Raw genomic sequence first — 19,354 nt, 5'->3', positions numbered from 1 at the left:
GCTTCCCGAAGGCTTCAGAGGAAGCGGCGTTTGCTCCATCTCTGGTCAGATTTAACATTCCCCCTCGCCGCACCCGCTGTCCTACATTGCACGGCCAAGCGATTAGCTGTGTTTGGCTTTGTGATGGAGGCTAAACTGTTTTTATTGGCGCCGCAGTCCAATGCAACAAAATGCTCTGCTGCAGTTCTTAAGCGGATGCACGGGTGTTTCTCCGCCGTCGCAGAAGGAAAAGTTCACTCAATTTTCTGCTGGAATATTTCAATTTTCAGGGCATTTACATCCACCTAATGCACTTAAAATGAACTGCCGTGCGTAGATCGAGGTTACATAACGGTAACTAGTAGACTTGAAAGTAAAGAAACTTTTTCTTCTCCGCAGTTATTCCAGATAGAATCACGACTTGTCTTTGCTTGACTGAACAACGTCAGGAAAGCTTTGGGGAAGATAGAATTCATACACTTGATTTAATTCCTCTTAACAACATATATTGGAGGGTTGGGATGTGTACATATATACTGTAATAAATGTGCTTTACCCAACTGGGAAGATAATATTTTTAACTGGATATTGAAGGTTATAGTGTCAATAATCAAGACAACTTAGTTCATTCATCTCTGGCTTGTGTTATAACTAGTTCTACTGACATAAACAGTGCAATACAGTAACAATAACATGCATCTTCACATGCATAATAAAATGATCTCCTGGTAAAAAGAACGTTGAACATATGACATTCAATATTTGTTTTAAGTGCATTAATATTTAAACAAATTTTCAGTGAAAATAATCAATAATAAATAATCAATAAATCCATAAAGTTCTACCTATCTACCTACCTACCTAAATGACATGAGATCCTCGTACAAAAAATGTTGTTCTGTATTTTGTCTTTTGTTACCTCTGTCAATAAAATATCTGTCAGTCAGCAAAATGTATTAACATATTTCAATTAAATAATCAGAAACTCTAGATAGAAGAATAAATCTTTGAGGTTCTTGAGTTCAATCGTGGCCCTTTCACTGTATTTATTTCTTTAACTGGCCTCTAAATACTACAATGGGGTTTTTTGGGGGGGACTTTTGTAATTTTTGTGATTATTTATTTACCCTCAAAAATATTTAGGCAAATTAAAAAAAAACAACTTTTTCAATAACAGATAAAAATAAAAAAAGTTACATAAAATAATTATTTTACCATTTTGGCTTGATTTTATTACTTAAAAAAAAAAAAAATTAGCACAACTTTATTTGTTTGATGGCCCCACACAAAATGTGGCCCCTGAAGAAAGTGAATTCAACCACCACCGATCTAGAACCAAAAACACTTGAAGGTCATTTTGTGATGGCGAACAACCTTTTTAAAGATAATATAAAAGTGTGACAATGTGGGTATAAAAACAGGCTTTTCTAGTTCTCATTAGCTCAAAAAGCACCAATATGTAAGATTGTAAATATTGTTTTTGTTTCCTCTAGTGTCCCACAAGAGTAACTGCAATCATTTAAACCTCCATTTTCCCACATGTCCATTTGTTTACACTAGAATAAAAGAGGAGTCAGTTAAGGGTTATATCTTCCATCATTAAAAAATACTGTAAAAGTATGTATACTGCTTGAGCCATGACTTTTCAAAATTCTACCAATCATTACAGAATATATAAAATTATTTCAAAATGTTACATATTGCTGCTTTAAATCTCCAAATAAAGTTTCCTTTTTTCCTTTTTTTCTCATGTTCTTCTAATTAACCTGCGTCTTTCCTGAGGCAAGTGGTTCAATTTGTTGTGGAGCTCATCTTCAGCCATCAGTCCAGACCTTCTGATGAGACTTGATGTTGCTGCTCAAGTGCTTTTGTGTGCGTGTCCACGGAGACAAATTGCCTTTGAAGTGCTTCCATTGATGTGCTAATCACAAGCTGGGGAAAAAAGTCTCCTTTTCGGGGCCAAACCGACAACCTTTGCCTCGATTCTACCGTCGTTTTTATGTCCGTCTTGTTAATTAGGTGTCATTTTTTAAGACTTATTTTATTAGTGTCGGTCTTATCAGCGGCAGTGAAGTCCTGATAACATCCATGTGACACAGTTATGATTAAAAACATCCCCCGAGGACCTGAAGACTGCTTTTAAACTTCGACAAACGTCTCTTCTTGTTGTGGAACTTCTTTTACTGACAATGTATTCCAAGATGGATTCTAAATTCAGCCTCTGTCCTGTTTTCCTTTGTTTTGAACAACTGTTCTAATGAAATATCACATTATTTTTAAACTGATGGCGCCACCTACTGACCTCTAAACAACATGACACTGCTTCATGAAGCTTCACCAGCGAGTGTTCAATGTCACTGGGTGTCTTTAAAATATTTTATTTTTCTAAACATAATTATCAAAGTAGATAATGGTTGAGATTTTATCAGAACCACAACACTTTAATATTAATTTTATTCAATTTAGGCGCTTTCTAGGGCACTCATATTTCCTACAATAAATCCTACTACACAATAAAACAACCATAGTAGTAAACTGTGGAGTAAAAGTACATACAGTGCAGTAAAAAAGCAAGGTTGAATCATTTAAAGTGGCCCATTTAAAATGAATTCCTTTTGTTGAAAGTGATGATGAAGATGAAAGTGAAAAGTGAAAGATCATGTAGAAACAAACTGTATTCATTTCTATTCTGGCCCCTAAGATGACAATAAGGGTTTTCGTTTTAGGATTTCTTTTTACCTTTAAAAAGATACAGGTGAATATACAATAATATTCATAAAGAAAAGTGAAGGTGTTTATTACAAATACAAATGAAAATGTTTTATTAAAATGATAATTTTTGCATATTTAGCTTTATTTTATTGGTGTGGTTAGTCTGCATGTAATAAGTAGCTGTTTTTTTCTTTTAATTCTATTTCTTTCTTTATTCAATTTTTTTATCGGCGAAAAGAATCCAATAAAATTACATATATGAAAGTGGAAAAGTACAATTGTGTTTCCGTGTTGACGCTTAAAACCTTTTTTGACTGATCAAATATTTTATTCAAATACTATCTCAATATTCCCTTCAGTAAAAATTTAAATATTTTAAAGAAAATCCCTTTAAGAAAGCATAAAATAAAACAAGGTTTTCCAAAGTGTGCATGTTTCGGTTCAGAGTTAATAAGGATAATGTCCAGTATTAGCCACCTAGCACCCTTTGTAGCTGGGACATACCCTGCATATAGTACGACATACAGTAGTTATACATGTTCCCTCTCACCAAAATTGAAGTAACAATGCCTGATACAAACATGCAACACCTAAAGTCTCAACATATGTGGTCTGAGGCTGTGTTTTCACTTTTATATAAACTAGATTTAAGGTAAGAATTGATCGTACGGTAAAGTTCAAAGTTATAAATTCACTCCCAGCAAATGAAAGTGACCTATGATGGTTTAAATAATGAGTTTTGAGCAGCAAGTGTTCGCCTCCAGAAGCTTCACGTCGCTTCAGTTTTTGTGCCGCAATTTTACCCATGATTAGAGAACAGAGGAGTCAAGCCTACATCCTGTGATCTGCTCTCTTCGACATGCTGAGCTCCAACAAAACACCATTTAACACCTCTGGGTCACGGCTCACGTCAACGTCTGAACTCGTGCTGGAAAATCACTATTACACAAGTATTCTTGTCATGAAATCATGCAGAATGGCTTGAACCGTGACTTGTTTAAACGCGTGTCGTGATGTCACACATGTGTTAAAACAAGACACCGATATTGCAAAGTTCCTTAAATAATCCTTTATATTCAGACACCTTTCTTAGGTGTAATTTTCACAATGTCTTCAGGTGTCTTAGGAGGATATCTTGAAGGATTTGCTTCATCTCTTCAACGCAATTCATTCTTAAACCATCCCTGTTAACACATTTTTGTGGTACTTTATAAACACAACTTCTTTATTTTTTGCACAAACGTCTCATTTAAAATTCACTGTCAGTTAAAGGTGTACTTTTGTGTTGAGGAAAAAGAGACAATGAGATGAAAATCTAAATCTTCTCTAATCAATAGTACTTGGCAAACAGCAGCAGCTATAAAAACTGAAAAAAAAACCCAATGTATTATTCTGGGATGACTAATGCTTCTTTCCTTTGGGCGCAAACCTTGTTTGATTGAATTTTACTCAATAAAATACGGAGTTTTAAACATACAAAAAACAAAAAAAATTGCTTGTATCTGAAAGTACCGATTTGAAAAAAATGACTTAAACAAAACCTGCTCAAGTACATTCCTCTCATGCAAGGTCGGGTCAAAGGGGCAGCAGCAGAGGTGAAAGAGGCCCAGTTGAACGTTGAGGAATCACTCTATGAATGAGGCACATATGCAGGAGCTGCTTCGGTTGAGGTGACTCCAACATCTTGTGGAACACGTGCTGTGCATCTAAACCTGCTGATTTACATGTAAAGTGATTGTGGAGGAGATGTTATGTGCGACACAATGTGGAGATGGAGAATGTCAGAGGGGGTTTGGGGGGGTAAGAGGGTCTTTATTGTTTTAGGCAACATTTATAGTATCAAATTGAAAAATCAGAGCCCAGATCTCAGGGGGACTAGAAAAAAGCCGAATGGAAGGAGACGGATCCGATGGAATGATTTAGAAGCTTTTTTTATGAGTGAGCAAAACTTCCACTGAACCACTAGAGGGCAGTGTGTTGGACTTTTCATCCCAACATAATATGTCCAGGCTCCATGTGACGACGCAGCTGATTGGCTGAACCATGTCCCGAAAAGTTTTCCTTTTTGAGATTTGAAAAGGTATTTATTTGGTAATCATAGTTGGTCACTTGAAGGTCCTATTTTTATTTTTTATTTTTTAAGCCGCCATTTTGACATTACCTTGAAAATTACCCGCCCCATTGTAGATTCACCTACGACCTTACATGAGAGAAGGAAGGTAGATCAACTGTGACCTGTGGAGTAATGATGTGTATTGGCAAGAATCTGATGATATAATTAGTTTTCGTGACACAGGGGCAACAATATGATATATTGCAATACATTGTGACACTGTAATAACAAGGATATATGTGTAGTATTGTCGAGTACTTGACTCTGTTGTTGCAGAATTTGCAGATCACATGAATCTTGACGAAGTCGTTACTGCTTACATTTGTTTTGAAACCAAAATATGTACAAACATCAGCTTTGAAAGCTGCTGGAGTCGACTGCATCCTCTTGTCCTCAGTCATCGCAAGGATCTCGCAGGATATCATTGTTCCTTTTACTGCGGAGGACGTAATGACTGCTGCTATCTTGCGGCGGGAAGTTTAATTGTAACACAAAAATGAACAAATGCCACGAATATTTGCACATTATTTGTAAATTAAATATTGAAACATAAATCATACAAATGCGATAAAAAATAAAATACGTTTTGAAACAATCAAATCGAAACAGTGCTGTTTTTTATATTTATCGTAGAAATAAATATCGTAATAAATCAGTTTAATGATATTTATTGTTAAAATAAATATCGCAATATATCAGTTTAATATTTATTGTAAAAATAAATATTGTAATATATCACTGTATTGATATTTATCGTGAAATAACTATCGTAATATATATAAGCGTATTGATATTTATCGTAAAAATAAATATCGTAATATATCAGTGTAATGATATTTATCGTAAAAATATATATCGTAATATATCAGTGTAATGATATTTTCTCGTAAAAATAAATATCGTAATATATCATTGTATTGATATCTAATGTAAAAATAAATATCGTAATATAGCATTGTAATATTTATCGTAAAAATAAATATCGTAATATATCAGTGTATTGACATTTATCGTAAAAATAAATATCGTAATATAGCATTGCAATATTTATCGTAAAAATAAATATCGTAATATAGCAGTGTAATGATATTTATCGTAAAAAATAAATATCGTAATACATCAGTAACATTGATATCTTCGCACACATGTGAGGCTCTAAAAATCATTTTAAAAGACATCAATCAATCGCATCATTGATCGCCTGTTGTGTTGTCTGACATTACAAACATTAGAATGAATTGATGTCATTTTTGATCGATCCAAAAGTGTTTTACGTGTGAGCCGCTACAATCCTGAGCTCATGATGAGCAACAAAGAATGTTTTAATCCAGCTATAAACTCACTGTCTCCCTCTTTTATTGGAGATGCTAAATTACAGGAGCGATTAAATGACTCTGCACTTGATTTGTTTGCTTCGTGTCCTTGTGGCTCAAAGTCGGAGAACTTTTTCTCAAATTCATTTGCATGACAGTGGAAGCTGCAGTGTCCTGCTATGAATCCTGCCAAAGGTTGGCCAGCGTGTGACGCTCCTGCTGCACACAGCAACAAGTAATTACGCTGTAACAAGCGTTCATGCTGCATATTCCTAATGACCCGAGCAGCTCCGCTACTGAGGAGGACGTTGGGCTCGACCGGCATCTCAACGGCTTGATGCTGTATTGATTCTCTCCTGACGGCTGATTGAATTTTTTTTTTTGCTATGTAATTCAGCAACTCGATCCAATAATTGCCCTTTTTCTTCTGGATTGGCGGAACTGGCCACTGAAATGAATGACCCTGCTTCATTGTAAATGACAATCAGAGCCACAATGAGACTTTGATCGGTTCATATTCTGCTGCGTTGAGAGAGTTTCACAGGACTTTAGTGGAAAAATAAGGAAGCTGTGAGTCATAACAGCTGTTATGATATATAATTTAAAAATGCAAGACAATAAAGGCTCTCCTGACACATTCCTAAAGCAAAAAAATGTAACTTTAATTGTCATTATTTTACTTCTTAAAATGAGTTCTCATTTGTCACTTTCATTGTGCTACTCAGTGTCCCGACCATCATAACAGTTCAATATAAAGACATGATTTGTTTCCTTAAAGACATCTTAGATAAAGGCCAAATCAAAACAACATTCTCACCCCAATCGTGTCATAAATATCCTGATTTAGATTTGAACAGTTAAACTGAAAGGTTGTTCTATATCATGTTTACTCTATATTCCTATATACTTTTGATATTACATAATATTCTGATCAAGAAACATCTCAAGACATTTTTATTTGTTCAGGCTTTTCCTTGATTTTCTGAGACTCCTGTGTTGTTCTGTGTTATCTTGACCTTTTAACTATATATTTTATTGGGTATTGTTTTGATTGTTTAAACGCTCTACACATATAAATTACTTACTTACTTTAATGAGTCTCTTACGGAAACATACACATTGTATATTTAAATAAAGCCTTAATATGATTTAGAATAGACCTTAGCAAAGTGACTGGCAACATATATGTGGCCCGCATAAATTAAAAATAATACTATTAAACTAACAATTTAGAAATGTTTTGTTGGATATTTAACACATCTATTACTAGATTAACTATACATGTATCTTTTTAAGATTTCTTTGTCCTTTTTCCCATTAGTCCTATTTATAGGTAATGTTTTTTTTATTTCTTTGAAAATAATTTGATTCATAAAACTCTTTTTTTGGCATAATAACACTTTTATTTAGCATTTAATGACTTTTTTTTCCTTTCTTACTTTTGCCCCTTCTAACAGTCACAGTATATAGATGTAAAAAGTAGGATATTCCACCATAAGTGCAATTCCACCATAATATAATGAGCTAGAAAACATCAAAGTCGTTGTTTTTGTTTTCATTTGACATTTTATTTAGATATCAAATGTGAAGATCCCTAGAAGAACAATGGTGGAGATTGTTTTGAACAAGACTAAGCTGTATTACATCATTTAGCTTATCTTTAGGAGAGGAGAAGAATAAATATTTACTCGGCCTTCAAGATATGAAGCTGTACTTGAAATAGTTTATTCAAACAAACCTGAGTTTTTGATTCTAACTATGACTGTATGTGTGTTTTAAACCAAAACTGCATTTATTTGATACAGTAAGTGAACTGTCCCATAAGTTTAGACTTTCCCTACTTCACATACTAGGTCAGATCCATTTGTTTTTAAATCTCAAGAGTAAACGTTCCTTTTTTAAAACATCCCGACACACAAAAAAAAGCATGTTCTTCTCTCCAGTCCATCTATATTATATAAGTAGTGACGCTCCTGCTAACACCTGCTTCTCAAGGTGGCCGAAAACATCTCTGCGTGTCAACAGCTGAGCCAACACGGGTCTCACCTCGTATTTGCTGGAACTCCACTGATACCGTCGGCCTCCTCGCTCCACATACCTCGGGATTAGAAGCTCACGGGTCAATGTCGGCGGTGAACCTCTGCTATGAAGATAACCGAGGCCGTCTCCTGCTGGAACCTGACGCTAGAAGAGGCGAACTATTCATGTAGAAATGATGTCAAGTATTCAGGTCCAGTGTTTATTGTTTTTAAATAATTTTGGGTTATTTCATCAGAAGAACTGTTGCCAATTTCATTCATCGTGATGCTAGCTGTAGCTACAATTGATCAATTAATTTTCATGTTTTTTTACTTAACACTTTGTAAATTTAGATGAAATTTGCACATTTATCTTGGAAGTTTTGCCGTAAACGTTATGAACCAGGCATAAAATTAACAAATATTCTCAACCTCATTTTGTCCATGTTTTTTCTTTTGGTCAACAAGGCATTTCAAGTAGTTATTTTTTGTTGCATTTAACATGTATTTAGAATCGGAGTCAGTACTCACTTTACCCCCTGAGCTCGCCTAGGGCCTCATGTACACTTTCTAAATAATATTGACACAATACAAACTTTTTTTTAAAGTATCTTTCATTCTTTAAGTCTTGTTTTGGGGTTTTATAAAGTATACAGTTGGCACAAGTTATAGATAGATGTAAACGTCCACGTCCTATCACTCGATTTCTTTATCCGTATTATTTTATGTATATTATATATATATATAATATTAATATTTCCTTTTTAAGAACCCTCCTATTAAACTTTGATTAAAAGAACAATGACATGTGTTAAATGTGCATGATTGGAGTAGTTGTGAACTCGATCACCAAAAGGTCAAAGTCAAAAAGTAATTTCCAGACAGGATCATTTTATCTTCAATTGCAGTGCATTATGGGATTTGTTGTGTGTGAATTTGGCAACACTATTAATGTACTTTACATCATTTGATTGCGGGCCATGTGTGGTCATATGGTGGACATGATGTGGCCACGGTTCATGTAGTCTAACTTTTGAAGAATTATTTGAACTGCAGTTCATTGTCTTTTTTTTAACTCTGTTACAAAAAGGTGATTTAATTATAATTATAATTATAATTTTTGTAAATTAAATATAATTAAACACGAGTCAGGAGGCACTAATAACCGCAAACGCCTTACTTATGGTACCAAAAGCAAATCGATCAATTCCCATGATGCCGTTCTACAGACTGCTTTATTAAGTGGCGGCTGATGGGTCGCTACTATATTGTGTTTAAATTCTACACCGATGTTGCTATAAAGTGATAGAAATCTGTGATTGGTTGGCTGGGCGGCAAAGCATTATGGAAGGTGTTCAGGTCACCGTTACTGAGAAGGTATTAAGAGAGAGGACGCCTTGTATGAAATGTTTGTAATTTTAAATTAAAGTTTTTAGTTTCATGCTGCAGATTTAATGCAGGGTTTAACAGAACGTAAACCCCCGGGACCCCCTTTATATGTTGTTGTGTGAGTTGTTTACGACTACCATCCTACACTAGCCACCAATTCCGAGAAAGCGCTTGCACAGAAGAGGGGCTCATGTAAAAAAAAAAAATCAAAGGGAGGGATCCCCCTCCTCTCGCGTGGGAGAGCATGATCTGCTCTCAAACCCTCAAACCACACAATTGGGCAGGAGGAAGTGGTCCTCGGGTAGAGCTCCTCCTCCTCTGGCTCTCCGGCTCAGCTCTTACTGCGGATGCAGACGTTACCTGCTGCGCTCGCTGCATCCTCCCCCCGATGAGCGTCGCTCCGACCCACAGCAGCAGATCTGGAGGCTCGTGATGATGGTTCGCTTCCTCAGGGCAGGTGAGGCTGTTTCTTCCTGGGCTGGATGATGAAGCAGGGAACAGTGTAGCCTTGTGAACATGCTCAGGGGTCTGGGACTGACCAATGTGAGTGGGATGCGTTCAGGGTTTATGTCTCTGCATGACATTGTTTTTTTTGTAGTTGTCTAATCTGAACCCTGATACTGTTGTTTGGGTGTTAAAGGTGTCATGGTGTAGCTTAACGTGGAAACAGTAGAGAGACGTGTTTCTGCTGTTTATGATAAACAACTTATTTTATTATTTATATATTTCTTTACAGAGATCTTTGGTTGAACATGACGTTGATATGAACTTTTCTTCATCAGCTTTCATGGTGTTTGTTCGCTGCGTTATTTCACCAGATAAAAACCATGTTTTTATGAACTTATATTTTTAATCCAGTGGATTTTATCAGATTTATATGTAGGAGTTCTAAGGTGGAGTGAATCTGCATTTATATATGTTAAGATCTACTCAAAGTTGTGTTTAATTCAAATGTTTGAAAGCTCAATAACAATTTGAGGATTAATTCAATTTTCATTTTAGAAGTGTCAAATCATAGATAAGTTTGCTCAAGACACTTTATAGTTGAACTTACACTATATATAAATAATAATAAATAATAATAATAAAAATAAATAGAAAAACAGCTCCCATCGAATCAAAAATGATTAAATCATAACGTGACAGTCTCGAGGAAATGCATCCTTTTAAAAGTCATAAACATAATTTAGGCATTTAATTAAAAGTGTTTTTGTTAACAGTATCCATCTTTTTCTCATATTTAATCTTATTGAATTGTTTTTTTTTTTTAATCGCATTAATTAGGATTAATACTAAATCTTTGCCTAAGTTCGACTTGGTTTATAAGTGTGATTTATGTACGACTATAGCCAAATGATTAATCATAATTAATCCTATTTTTTTAAAGATACTCTAATGACCATATGTATAACAGTGTAGAGCTCTATTTAATCTCAAATATTCTGTGGCTCAGGGTTAACCAACCTTTTTTGGCACCGCAAACCAGTTAAGTTTTTCCATCATAATCATGGAACCAACCTTAAAAAAAAACCCATTGTATAGAGTTTGTCTTTCACTCATTTTCATTTTTTTTATAGAGTTTCTTTTTTTTTTTTTAAATTCATTGATCTAAAAGGAGCTTCCTTACGTTTAATCCTTCTGTTATTTCTGGGTCAAGGTGACCCGACCCCCCCCCCAAAAAACATGTTTGTTGTATCGTCTGTGTTGTCTATGGTTCACAATAAATGGCCTGACTTTCATAAATACATATGCAGGGGCGGAGGTCGTTCACCTTGACCCAGAAACAACATAAGGGATAACACAAACACATTTATTTTCACCCAGCGTTAACACAAGGGAATCAAAGCTATTGTTGCTTAAGAGAAAATACAGTCTTTTTTCATAAACGCATTTCTGACAAAAATAAATAAAACAGAAACTGTACAAATTATTGGTTATCAATGCACGACCGGGTAACGCTTGCCTCATGGACCAGTTCTGGCCCTCGGACCAGGGTTTAGGAACCCTTCTGTAGCTTTTAAATGCAGTTATTTTTGTTGTTGTTGATACTTTGAGTAGCTGTATGTCAAACACGGTGATAGTCCAGCATATATGTTGTTATATACACATGTTTAATGCAGGATCCATCTGTCAATATTTCTGCATCTCTTCAAACCAAAAAAAAAAAGAAAAAAAAGCAGGATGAAGTGACGCTTCCGTCGATACGAAGGAGCCACAATGTCACGTCAATCTCCGCACGACCAGTAAGATCCTCCTTGTTAGCGTCTCCTTCCCTGTGGTCTGGAAATAGATCCCGCTGACACAATCACTCCGACGGCCCGATGAACGACAAGTTTCTGCCGCGTCACTCCTTTGTTGCAAAAAGTTAATTTCCTCCCCTTCAGGACGACGGTGTCTCATGCGTCGACCGGCAAACATGCGGCTAACAAACGGATCCACTGTGCCGCAGCGTTTTCAACGGGGATGCTGCGAATTCCGTGACAAATAGTTCAGAAGTAATGCGGCTAAAAACAAAAAGCCTGAAAGAATGCAGATTCCTAATTAACAGGGGATGCTGGTGCAGAGCTCCATGTGCAGCTCAGCATATTACGACCAGGAACAACCTTCCGTGTGTGTGTGTGTGTGTGTGTGTGTGTGTGTGTGTGTGTGTGGCTCTGTGTGCGTCTCCCGGTCTTCAGGTTTTCCGATCACGTCGCTCGTTGTAGCTTCAGCATCATTCCCGATTCAAAACATCCTCTCAACTTTTCTGGAAAAGGCGACTCGTAAATCTTTCCTGCGCTTCATTTTGCTGCATGATGATGCAGCGAGAGCCTCCACTTTGTATCTTCCTCTGCATTCCTGGGACTCAACTTTGCAGCTGTGTGTTTGTGAAGGGTGATTGGTCTACAGAAATGACTTCCTGGTTTGATTTCAAGCAGAAAAGAAACAACACATGATAATAAAGAGTCTTCTTAATGTTGATGTGTGTTGCTCGAGTGATTCGAGTGTGTTTTAGTTTGTGGTTTCTAGACTTAAGATCTGAGAAATCTGGTATGCAGAAAGAAAGTGACAGATAGCAGCATCTCGAAGGACGTGGCACAGTTTAAAGAGATGATTGATGGCGGCGGAGCACAAATGTACAATTTAAGTTTCTCTGATCAAAGTATTTCAACTGACACTTTCTGTCTTTTCTAAGACAAGCTGCAGCTTTATTACCGTCATTGTTATTTTCATTTTACTGTTTTACATATTACACACGCACAAAACAAACAACTGCAACAACGACAAAAGAGACAATACACAGTCCATAGACACACTTTTCCTCCCTTCTTTGTCTTTGTAGTAGATAAAGTTCATGTCACATATACCAATGTATTGTTTTAAAAGTTGGGTTAAAGTGATTGTTCACTCAAACTTTTCTACTCACCCTCATGTTGACTAAATGTTGGGATTATTTTCAGAATAATCTGTTCTTTTGAGAGTTATAGACAAAAATGTTTGTTTATTTTAATGAAGCTACTGGAGCTCAGTTGTCTTCGTCTTCATCTTTGTCCAAAAAGACACTTAAAAACATCCAAATACCTCCAAACTGATCGTCTGTAACATCCATCTTGTATTGAAGCCTCGACAAGAGCTTAAACATAGCTGCCATAACATCATGACAGTCCTTTTTTTCTATAAACTGTAGCACCTACTTAACCTTTTTTCCTGTAGTCGCTCTCAAAACCATTATATAGTCAAATTTAAAGCATAATAAAAATCTAAAAAGCTGGTAAAACTTAAACTCATCTTAAGATTGTTGCGAGTGCTTCCAGTGTAGACAGTAGACCTTGTGCGCTCTGGAACGACTTGCGATATTTAGTAGTACTTCCTGTCTGTGTCGCGTTTTACTCTTTAAACTACTACTACAAAGAGCACGAACATATAATCTTATTGAAGTTTTTCTGGCAAAATTCCTCTTGTTGAGGCTTTAATACAGGATGGACGTTACAGGCGAGCAGTATGTCTTTTTGGACGAGGACAACTGAGCTCCAGTCGCTAGATTAAAATGAACAAACATTTTTGTCTATAACTCTAAAAAGAAACCGATTATTCTGAAAATAATCCCAACACTTAGTCGACATGAGGGTGTGTAGAAATAGTTTTGGGTGAACTAACCCTTCAAATCTTTCTGTTTTTCCTTTGCTATATACATCAGCTTTTCCAGGTCAATGCACATTAATACATCCTTTTTCCGAAAATCGGAGCGTTGATACTTTTCCAGAAAATACCAACCGCCCTCCTAACTGGAACTGGTCCAAAGTCCAATATATGGGTTTTCTTTTGCACAATTTAAATATGTCCTGGTTAGATTCCAAACATACAAACTTAATCAAGCAACACAAGGAATTCACAATTTGAACATTTTGGATATACTTTTAATTGCATCTTGATTACAACCAAAATACAGTACTTGGATCTTTAAATATTCCCAAAGACATTGTTCATTTATCTTGACGTAACTTGGTAGTTGTGTCTGAAATATTAGCTGCTGACATATTTGTTGAATCAATGTACAATCAAGAACCTTAACCAACTATTGTTCTTCTGAGTTGGCCACGATGTATAAACTCCTCCATCTATTCCGTCTTCCTGCGCTTTCCTTTCTCATCTGAATCCGTCCAAAGTCATTTTCGACAGAACGTGCTAAAGAAAGCGCAGCATCTCCAACACTCCCGATTCCTGGTCTTTCTCCATTATTCTGTCAGCTTCGGCATCTCCGAGTCATCCATCAAAGCCGCTCTCACTGTCTCATAAACATTCCCTCGCTATCTCGGAGACTCCTGAGATCATCCCACCAGCTCATCGTCCACGACGAGTCTGAGTTTTATCAGCTTTTCACATCTCATTATGCTTTAAATATGACCAAACTAATGGTTCTTAGAAGCAAAAGTAACGTACCTGCTCCGGTTTATAGACAATAAAGAGTCTCTCGCGGTGAAGCTCCGAAGACTGTTTTCTTCTTCACGTTATGATGAAATCAACACGGAATACTACAAGGAGTTCTGATGTCACAGTTGAAATCTGTCAGTTTTCATCTGGCGTGAGTGAAATATTGACCTTTCATGTCAAGATGGTTCGATTTTTGGTGTTTTTTCTGATGAAACGGTTGCTATACGGCAAACTTTAGCACTGAGCCACAATGTTGGATAAAAAACAAAGAAAAGACACGCTTTTCCTAAAATAGAATCCTTTAAAAAAATAATCAGTTTCTCATTTCTGTTCCAATACTCCATGAGCAAAACTCCTCAAAGGCTTATCCTGTAGAGAAAATCCAATCATCATCTGGAAGCAGCTCCAAGAAATTCTTCAAAAGTACCACCTAAACCCAGACCAGAAACTTCTTCACATTAAAAATGAAACTCTGGTTGATAAGGTTCCAGGATTGAGTCAGTACTTGGGTGACTTGGACCAGTCTGTCAAACTGAGCCTGAGAAACCTGGGTGTTGTATTTGATAAAGACATGTCTCTTGTTCAACACTGCAGAAAACTGACCAGAAACGGTTTCCTTAAACTGAGAAAAATCTCTAAATTTAGGAAAATTATGTCACAACATGATCTGGATCTTATAATCCATGCGTTTGTGTCTTTTCGTTTAGACTATTGTAACATTTTATTTTCGTGTCTAAACGAGAAGTAGCTGTCTCGCCTGCAGTTAATACAAAACTCTCCAGCTAGAATTCTGAGGTGATGTAGTAGAAGAACTCACATTTCTCCGATCCTTAAAACTCTTCACTGGCTTCCAGTTTCTTTCAGAATCAACTTTTAAATTCTTGTTCTAACTTTCAGATCTATTTATGGTCAGACTTCTCCTTACATCTCTGTCTGTGGATCAGAATCTACTGATGGTTCCTGAACACGCTTCCGGACCAGAGGAGAGAAATCCTTCCAGATTGTTGCTCCTAAGCTTTGTAACGTTCTTCCTCTCCCTCTGTGTTTGATGATCTACTGACACTTCAAGAAACATCTTAAGACATTTTTATTTGTGCTTTCCCTGATTTTCTTGGACTCCTGTGTTTGTCTCTATGTTGTTTTGGCCTTTTAAAGCATGTATTTTAGCTTTATATTGTTTTTGTTGATTAAAGCGCTTTGTGACCCTGTTCCAGAAAGATCTTTACAAATAACGTTTACTTACTTACTATGTGTCAAGAGTAACACAGGCTTCTTGGTACAATAACCTCTTAACAACTAGTTCAATTAAAACATAAATATATGAATGGAATAAAGAGTTTTTCTATAACACTTCTCGATGTGAAAGAGGGAGAGTCGTGTTGGAAACATAATTTCATAGAAAGGTATTTGGTTATAAATAGAATTCTAGTTCGTCATTGTTGTTGTGAGTGCGATGCAGAAAGTTTCTGTGCTGTCTTTAGTTAACTCTACAACCAGCTTAAGGCATTTCTTGAGAAACTATAACTAGAAAAGACTGAACTCAGTACTTTGATAGATCTGAAGTCTATTGTAAGCCCTATTGTAGCACCAAATGCTAATGCAAAAAGCTACTATTTAAAAATTAGCTTTTCGTAGTAATAGTTTTGAGCTTATGGATCCAAATATGTAAAATAATTTAGAATGTCAGGTTGTTTATAGTTGCCAAAGTTTTCTTTTAATTGAAATTGTTATTGCAAAGTTCATGTCATTTTACTCGGAAAAATGTGGAAAAAATGATTACGGAAAAATGCAATGAATAAATAAAAGGATGAACTCCCCTCCTACTTAAGTTTATTTAGTAAGAGTTAAGATGTTAAGAACATCTCCTTCATCCTACACACACACAGTTATTATAAACTTATATTATCTCCTTCCAAACAGACCTTTTTATTTGAGCAACCTTTTCCTACTTTTCTGGGACTCCTGTGTTTGTCTTTTGTTGTCTTGGCCATTTAGAGTTTTTAAATCTGTATGTATTTTTAACTGTGTATTGTTTTCATTGTTCAAGAGCTTTGTGAGCCTGGTCTAGAAAGACACTTTATAAATAACTATTACTTACTTGCTTACTTACTTCCTGCTGTTTTGTCTCTGGTCAGTACGACAACTGAGGTTTAAAACCTGATGAATCCGTATATAATGTATATAAAGCTCAAGACTGAAGATGTTTATCTGAGCAGCATCACATTATTAACCAACTTCATTTTGAGGCAAACCTTTCAATGTAAATGTCTGATAAATGTCTCTTGTGATGGTGATGATCCAGGCGTGAGTTTGAAGTCTGCGTCACTCACACCTTTCACTGCAATACTTCTTTTATTCCCAACATCTCCTCTGAGCTGATCCTGCTGCTGCTAACACACAAACACTCGAGTTATTCTTTGACATGTTTCTCTTCTTCTCTTCCTGCCTGCAGCCACAACCTGAGGTTCACATCCTTCCGACACCCAGTGACTGGACAGATGTCCCAGGACAACATCGAGTACACACTAGAAGACCAGTGAGTAACTTCTCTAACATGCTGCATGTCTGAAGGTTTTGATGCTGCTGGAGGTCATTATGAAGGTCAATAGTCAACTGAACATCAAGTTAATTTACAATTCTTGTCATCAATATGATTCCCATATTTACCATACATATAAAACACATTTATCTTTGATTTAAATAGAATTCTGGCCTCATTAATAAAGTCAAACTGAATCTGTAACTTTGCACAATGAAAATATATATTTTTTAACTAACACATTATGTAACATGACTTGCAAATGTTATTTTATTACCTCAGGCATGAATCTCTATTAACGTTATTATTTATAGTGTCGTCGAACTTTCGAGACGCATTTTTGACACAATTTATGACTTCTTTTCTTTTTAAAGACGTTTACTTATCAAATTTCCTGATATTTCCTTAATATTATAAGGTACAGATCTGTTATTTAAGTGAAGATTCACAGAATAATGATTATTATCTTCAAAAACGGTCCAAACAAAGTGAGGCGAGTCGATACATTTGACTTCATAATGAGCATTGCTTTGCTAGTTTGCTACTTGGTGTAACATTAACTTAAAAAAAAAGTAAATTTATTAATTTTATTATTCATTATGTTTCACAAGGTAATATTAAGACAAACATAGTGTATAAAGCAGCAAATAGAGTTTGAGTCATCAGCTGTCAGTGATGACATTTAAAGAAAAATATCTTTGTAAAAGCCAGAACTTGCAAGTCATGTTTGATTTATTTTCATGTTATTTAGAAATATTTTACACTATTCATATTAAGCGTGTACTATTATCAATGAAACAAATATAAAAAAGTTAAATAAATACACTCATTATATGTTTATAGACTATTTATATACACAGGTGTTCAATTTGTTTGTAAAAATAACAAAAAGAAACGTGGGTTTATAATAATAAGGGGAATAAAACGTGTCACTAACAACACTTTTGCGTTTTTACATGTTTCTTCATTGACATTTAAATAATTATTTAATGAAAAACAAGAGTTCCACAGTTTAAAAAACGTAATAACTGTGCAGCAACAGTGTGATCACAGCTAAGCTAGCAGGTGTTCCGTCACACGCTAAGTGAAAATTTCACTGCAGGCGTGTTGAAGCTCAAACTGTTGGTGCTAATAAAACCTCACGCTCCATGAAACACTGAACTAATGACGTGATCCTGCACCATCAGGCCCCCCCGCAGCTCTTTGTTAAGACCGGTCCAGGTCTTGGGCCAGAGAGGATTTGTAAACCATCAGGCGGATTAAAAGACGCCTCGACGGCACGTTTTCATTCTGTTACTTTGAAAGCGCCCGATGGTAATCTCTTTGAGCTCGTAACTCTCGCTGTAGTTCTGCGCCCTCAGAACACGCCGCCGAAGACAAACTTTGTTCGCCGCCTGACGAGCCGAGGATAATGGAAGTCTGTTTTAATTTGCAACGTTTCGAAGCAAAGCAACTCCTCGCACGTTGCGGGCACGCTCTGTTTAACTGACAGTCATTTCCTCTCAAGTGCCATTTTTGCCTGTAACACGATGTTTCCCTCAAACAAAAAAACGCTTTAAATGAACACAGAATGCATTTATAAGTACATTTTTATGTTTTTGCTAGAACCATAACGTCTGGATATTCATTTTTGTCTCTTCACGCAAACACAACAAATTAAGATCCTATATTCTGAGGGTTGATTTACTTTAGTTGGTAATTGAGAGTGAAGTTTATGATATGATTTAACAAGTATTATGGAAGTAGCTTCTAGAAATGCATATGCAGTGGTGGAGGTCGTTTACCTTGAGACAGAGACAACACAAGGAATACCACAAACGCATTTGTTTTCAGGCCTTCAAATCACCTTGAGCCAGAGACAACACAAGGGATACTACAAACAGATTTGTTTTCGGGCCTTCAAATCACCTTGAGCCAGAGACAACACAAGGGATACCACAAACACATTTGTTTTCAGGCCTTTGAATCACCTTGAGCTGGAGACAACACAAGGGATACCACAAACACATTTGTTTTCAGGCCTTTGAATCACCTTGAGCCAGAGACAACCCAAGGGATACCACAAACACATTTGTTTCTTGAAGGAGTCAGTAGATCATCAAACACAGAGGGAGAGGAATATCGTTCCAAAGCTTAGGAGCAACAGCCTGGAAGGATTTCTCTCCTCTGGTCCTGAAGCGTGTTCAGGAACCATCAGTAGATTCTGATCCACAGACCTCAGAGCCCGAGCTGGGGTGTAAGGCTGGATCAGATCACTGATGTAAGGAGGAGTCTGACCATGAATAGATCTGAAAGTAAGAACCAGAATTTTAAAGTTGATCCTGAAAGAAACTCAAAGCCAGTGAAGAGTTTTAAGGAATGTGTTAAGAAATGTGAGTTC

At 36.2% G+C, this 19,354-nt stretch overlaps 2 protein-coding genes across 8 annotated transcripts in view; one reads left to right on the top strand and one right to left on the bottom strand.

The window, feature by feature from the left end:
* alx4a (ALX homeobox 4a) overlaps window positions 1-19,354 on the bottom strand; it is a 314,532-nt gene that overhangs the window by 108,368 nt on the left and 186,810 nt on the right. The window lies entirely within an intron of this gene.
* Window positions 1-19,354, top strand: part of plekha7b (pleckstrin homology domain containing A7b) — an 84,957-nt gene that overhangs the window by 26,180 nt on the left and 39,423 nt on the right. For 6 of the 7 annotated variants that reach the window (XM_087793737.1, XM_087793742.1, XM_087793739.1 and 3 more), the window contains exon 4: window positions 16,888-16,971. In XM_087793737.1, coding sequence (XP_087649863.1) covers window positions 16,888-16,971 — 84 coding nt within the window. Of the gene's footprint in view, window positions 1-9,875; window positions 9,982-16,887; window positions 16,972-19,354 lie in introns of those variants that run through there. The other variant, XM_087793741.1, reaches the window with a different exon arrangement.

Source organism: Callionymus lyra, chromosome 6, assembly GCF_982586985.1.
Source record: "Callionymus lyra chromosome 6, fCalLyr1.hap1.1, whole genome shotgun sequence".
In the NCBI taxonomy this organism is placed as follows: Eukaryota; Metazoa; Chordata; class Actinopteri; order Syngnathiformes; family Callionymidae; genus Callionymus; species Callionymus lyra.
The sequence above is the reverse complement of the archived record's forward strand: the minus strand, read 5'-3'. Positions and strand labels throughout refer to the sequence as shown.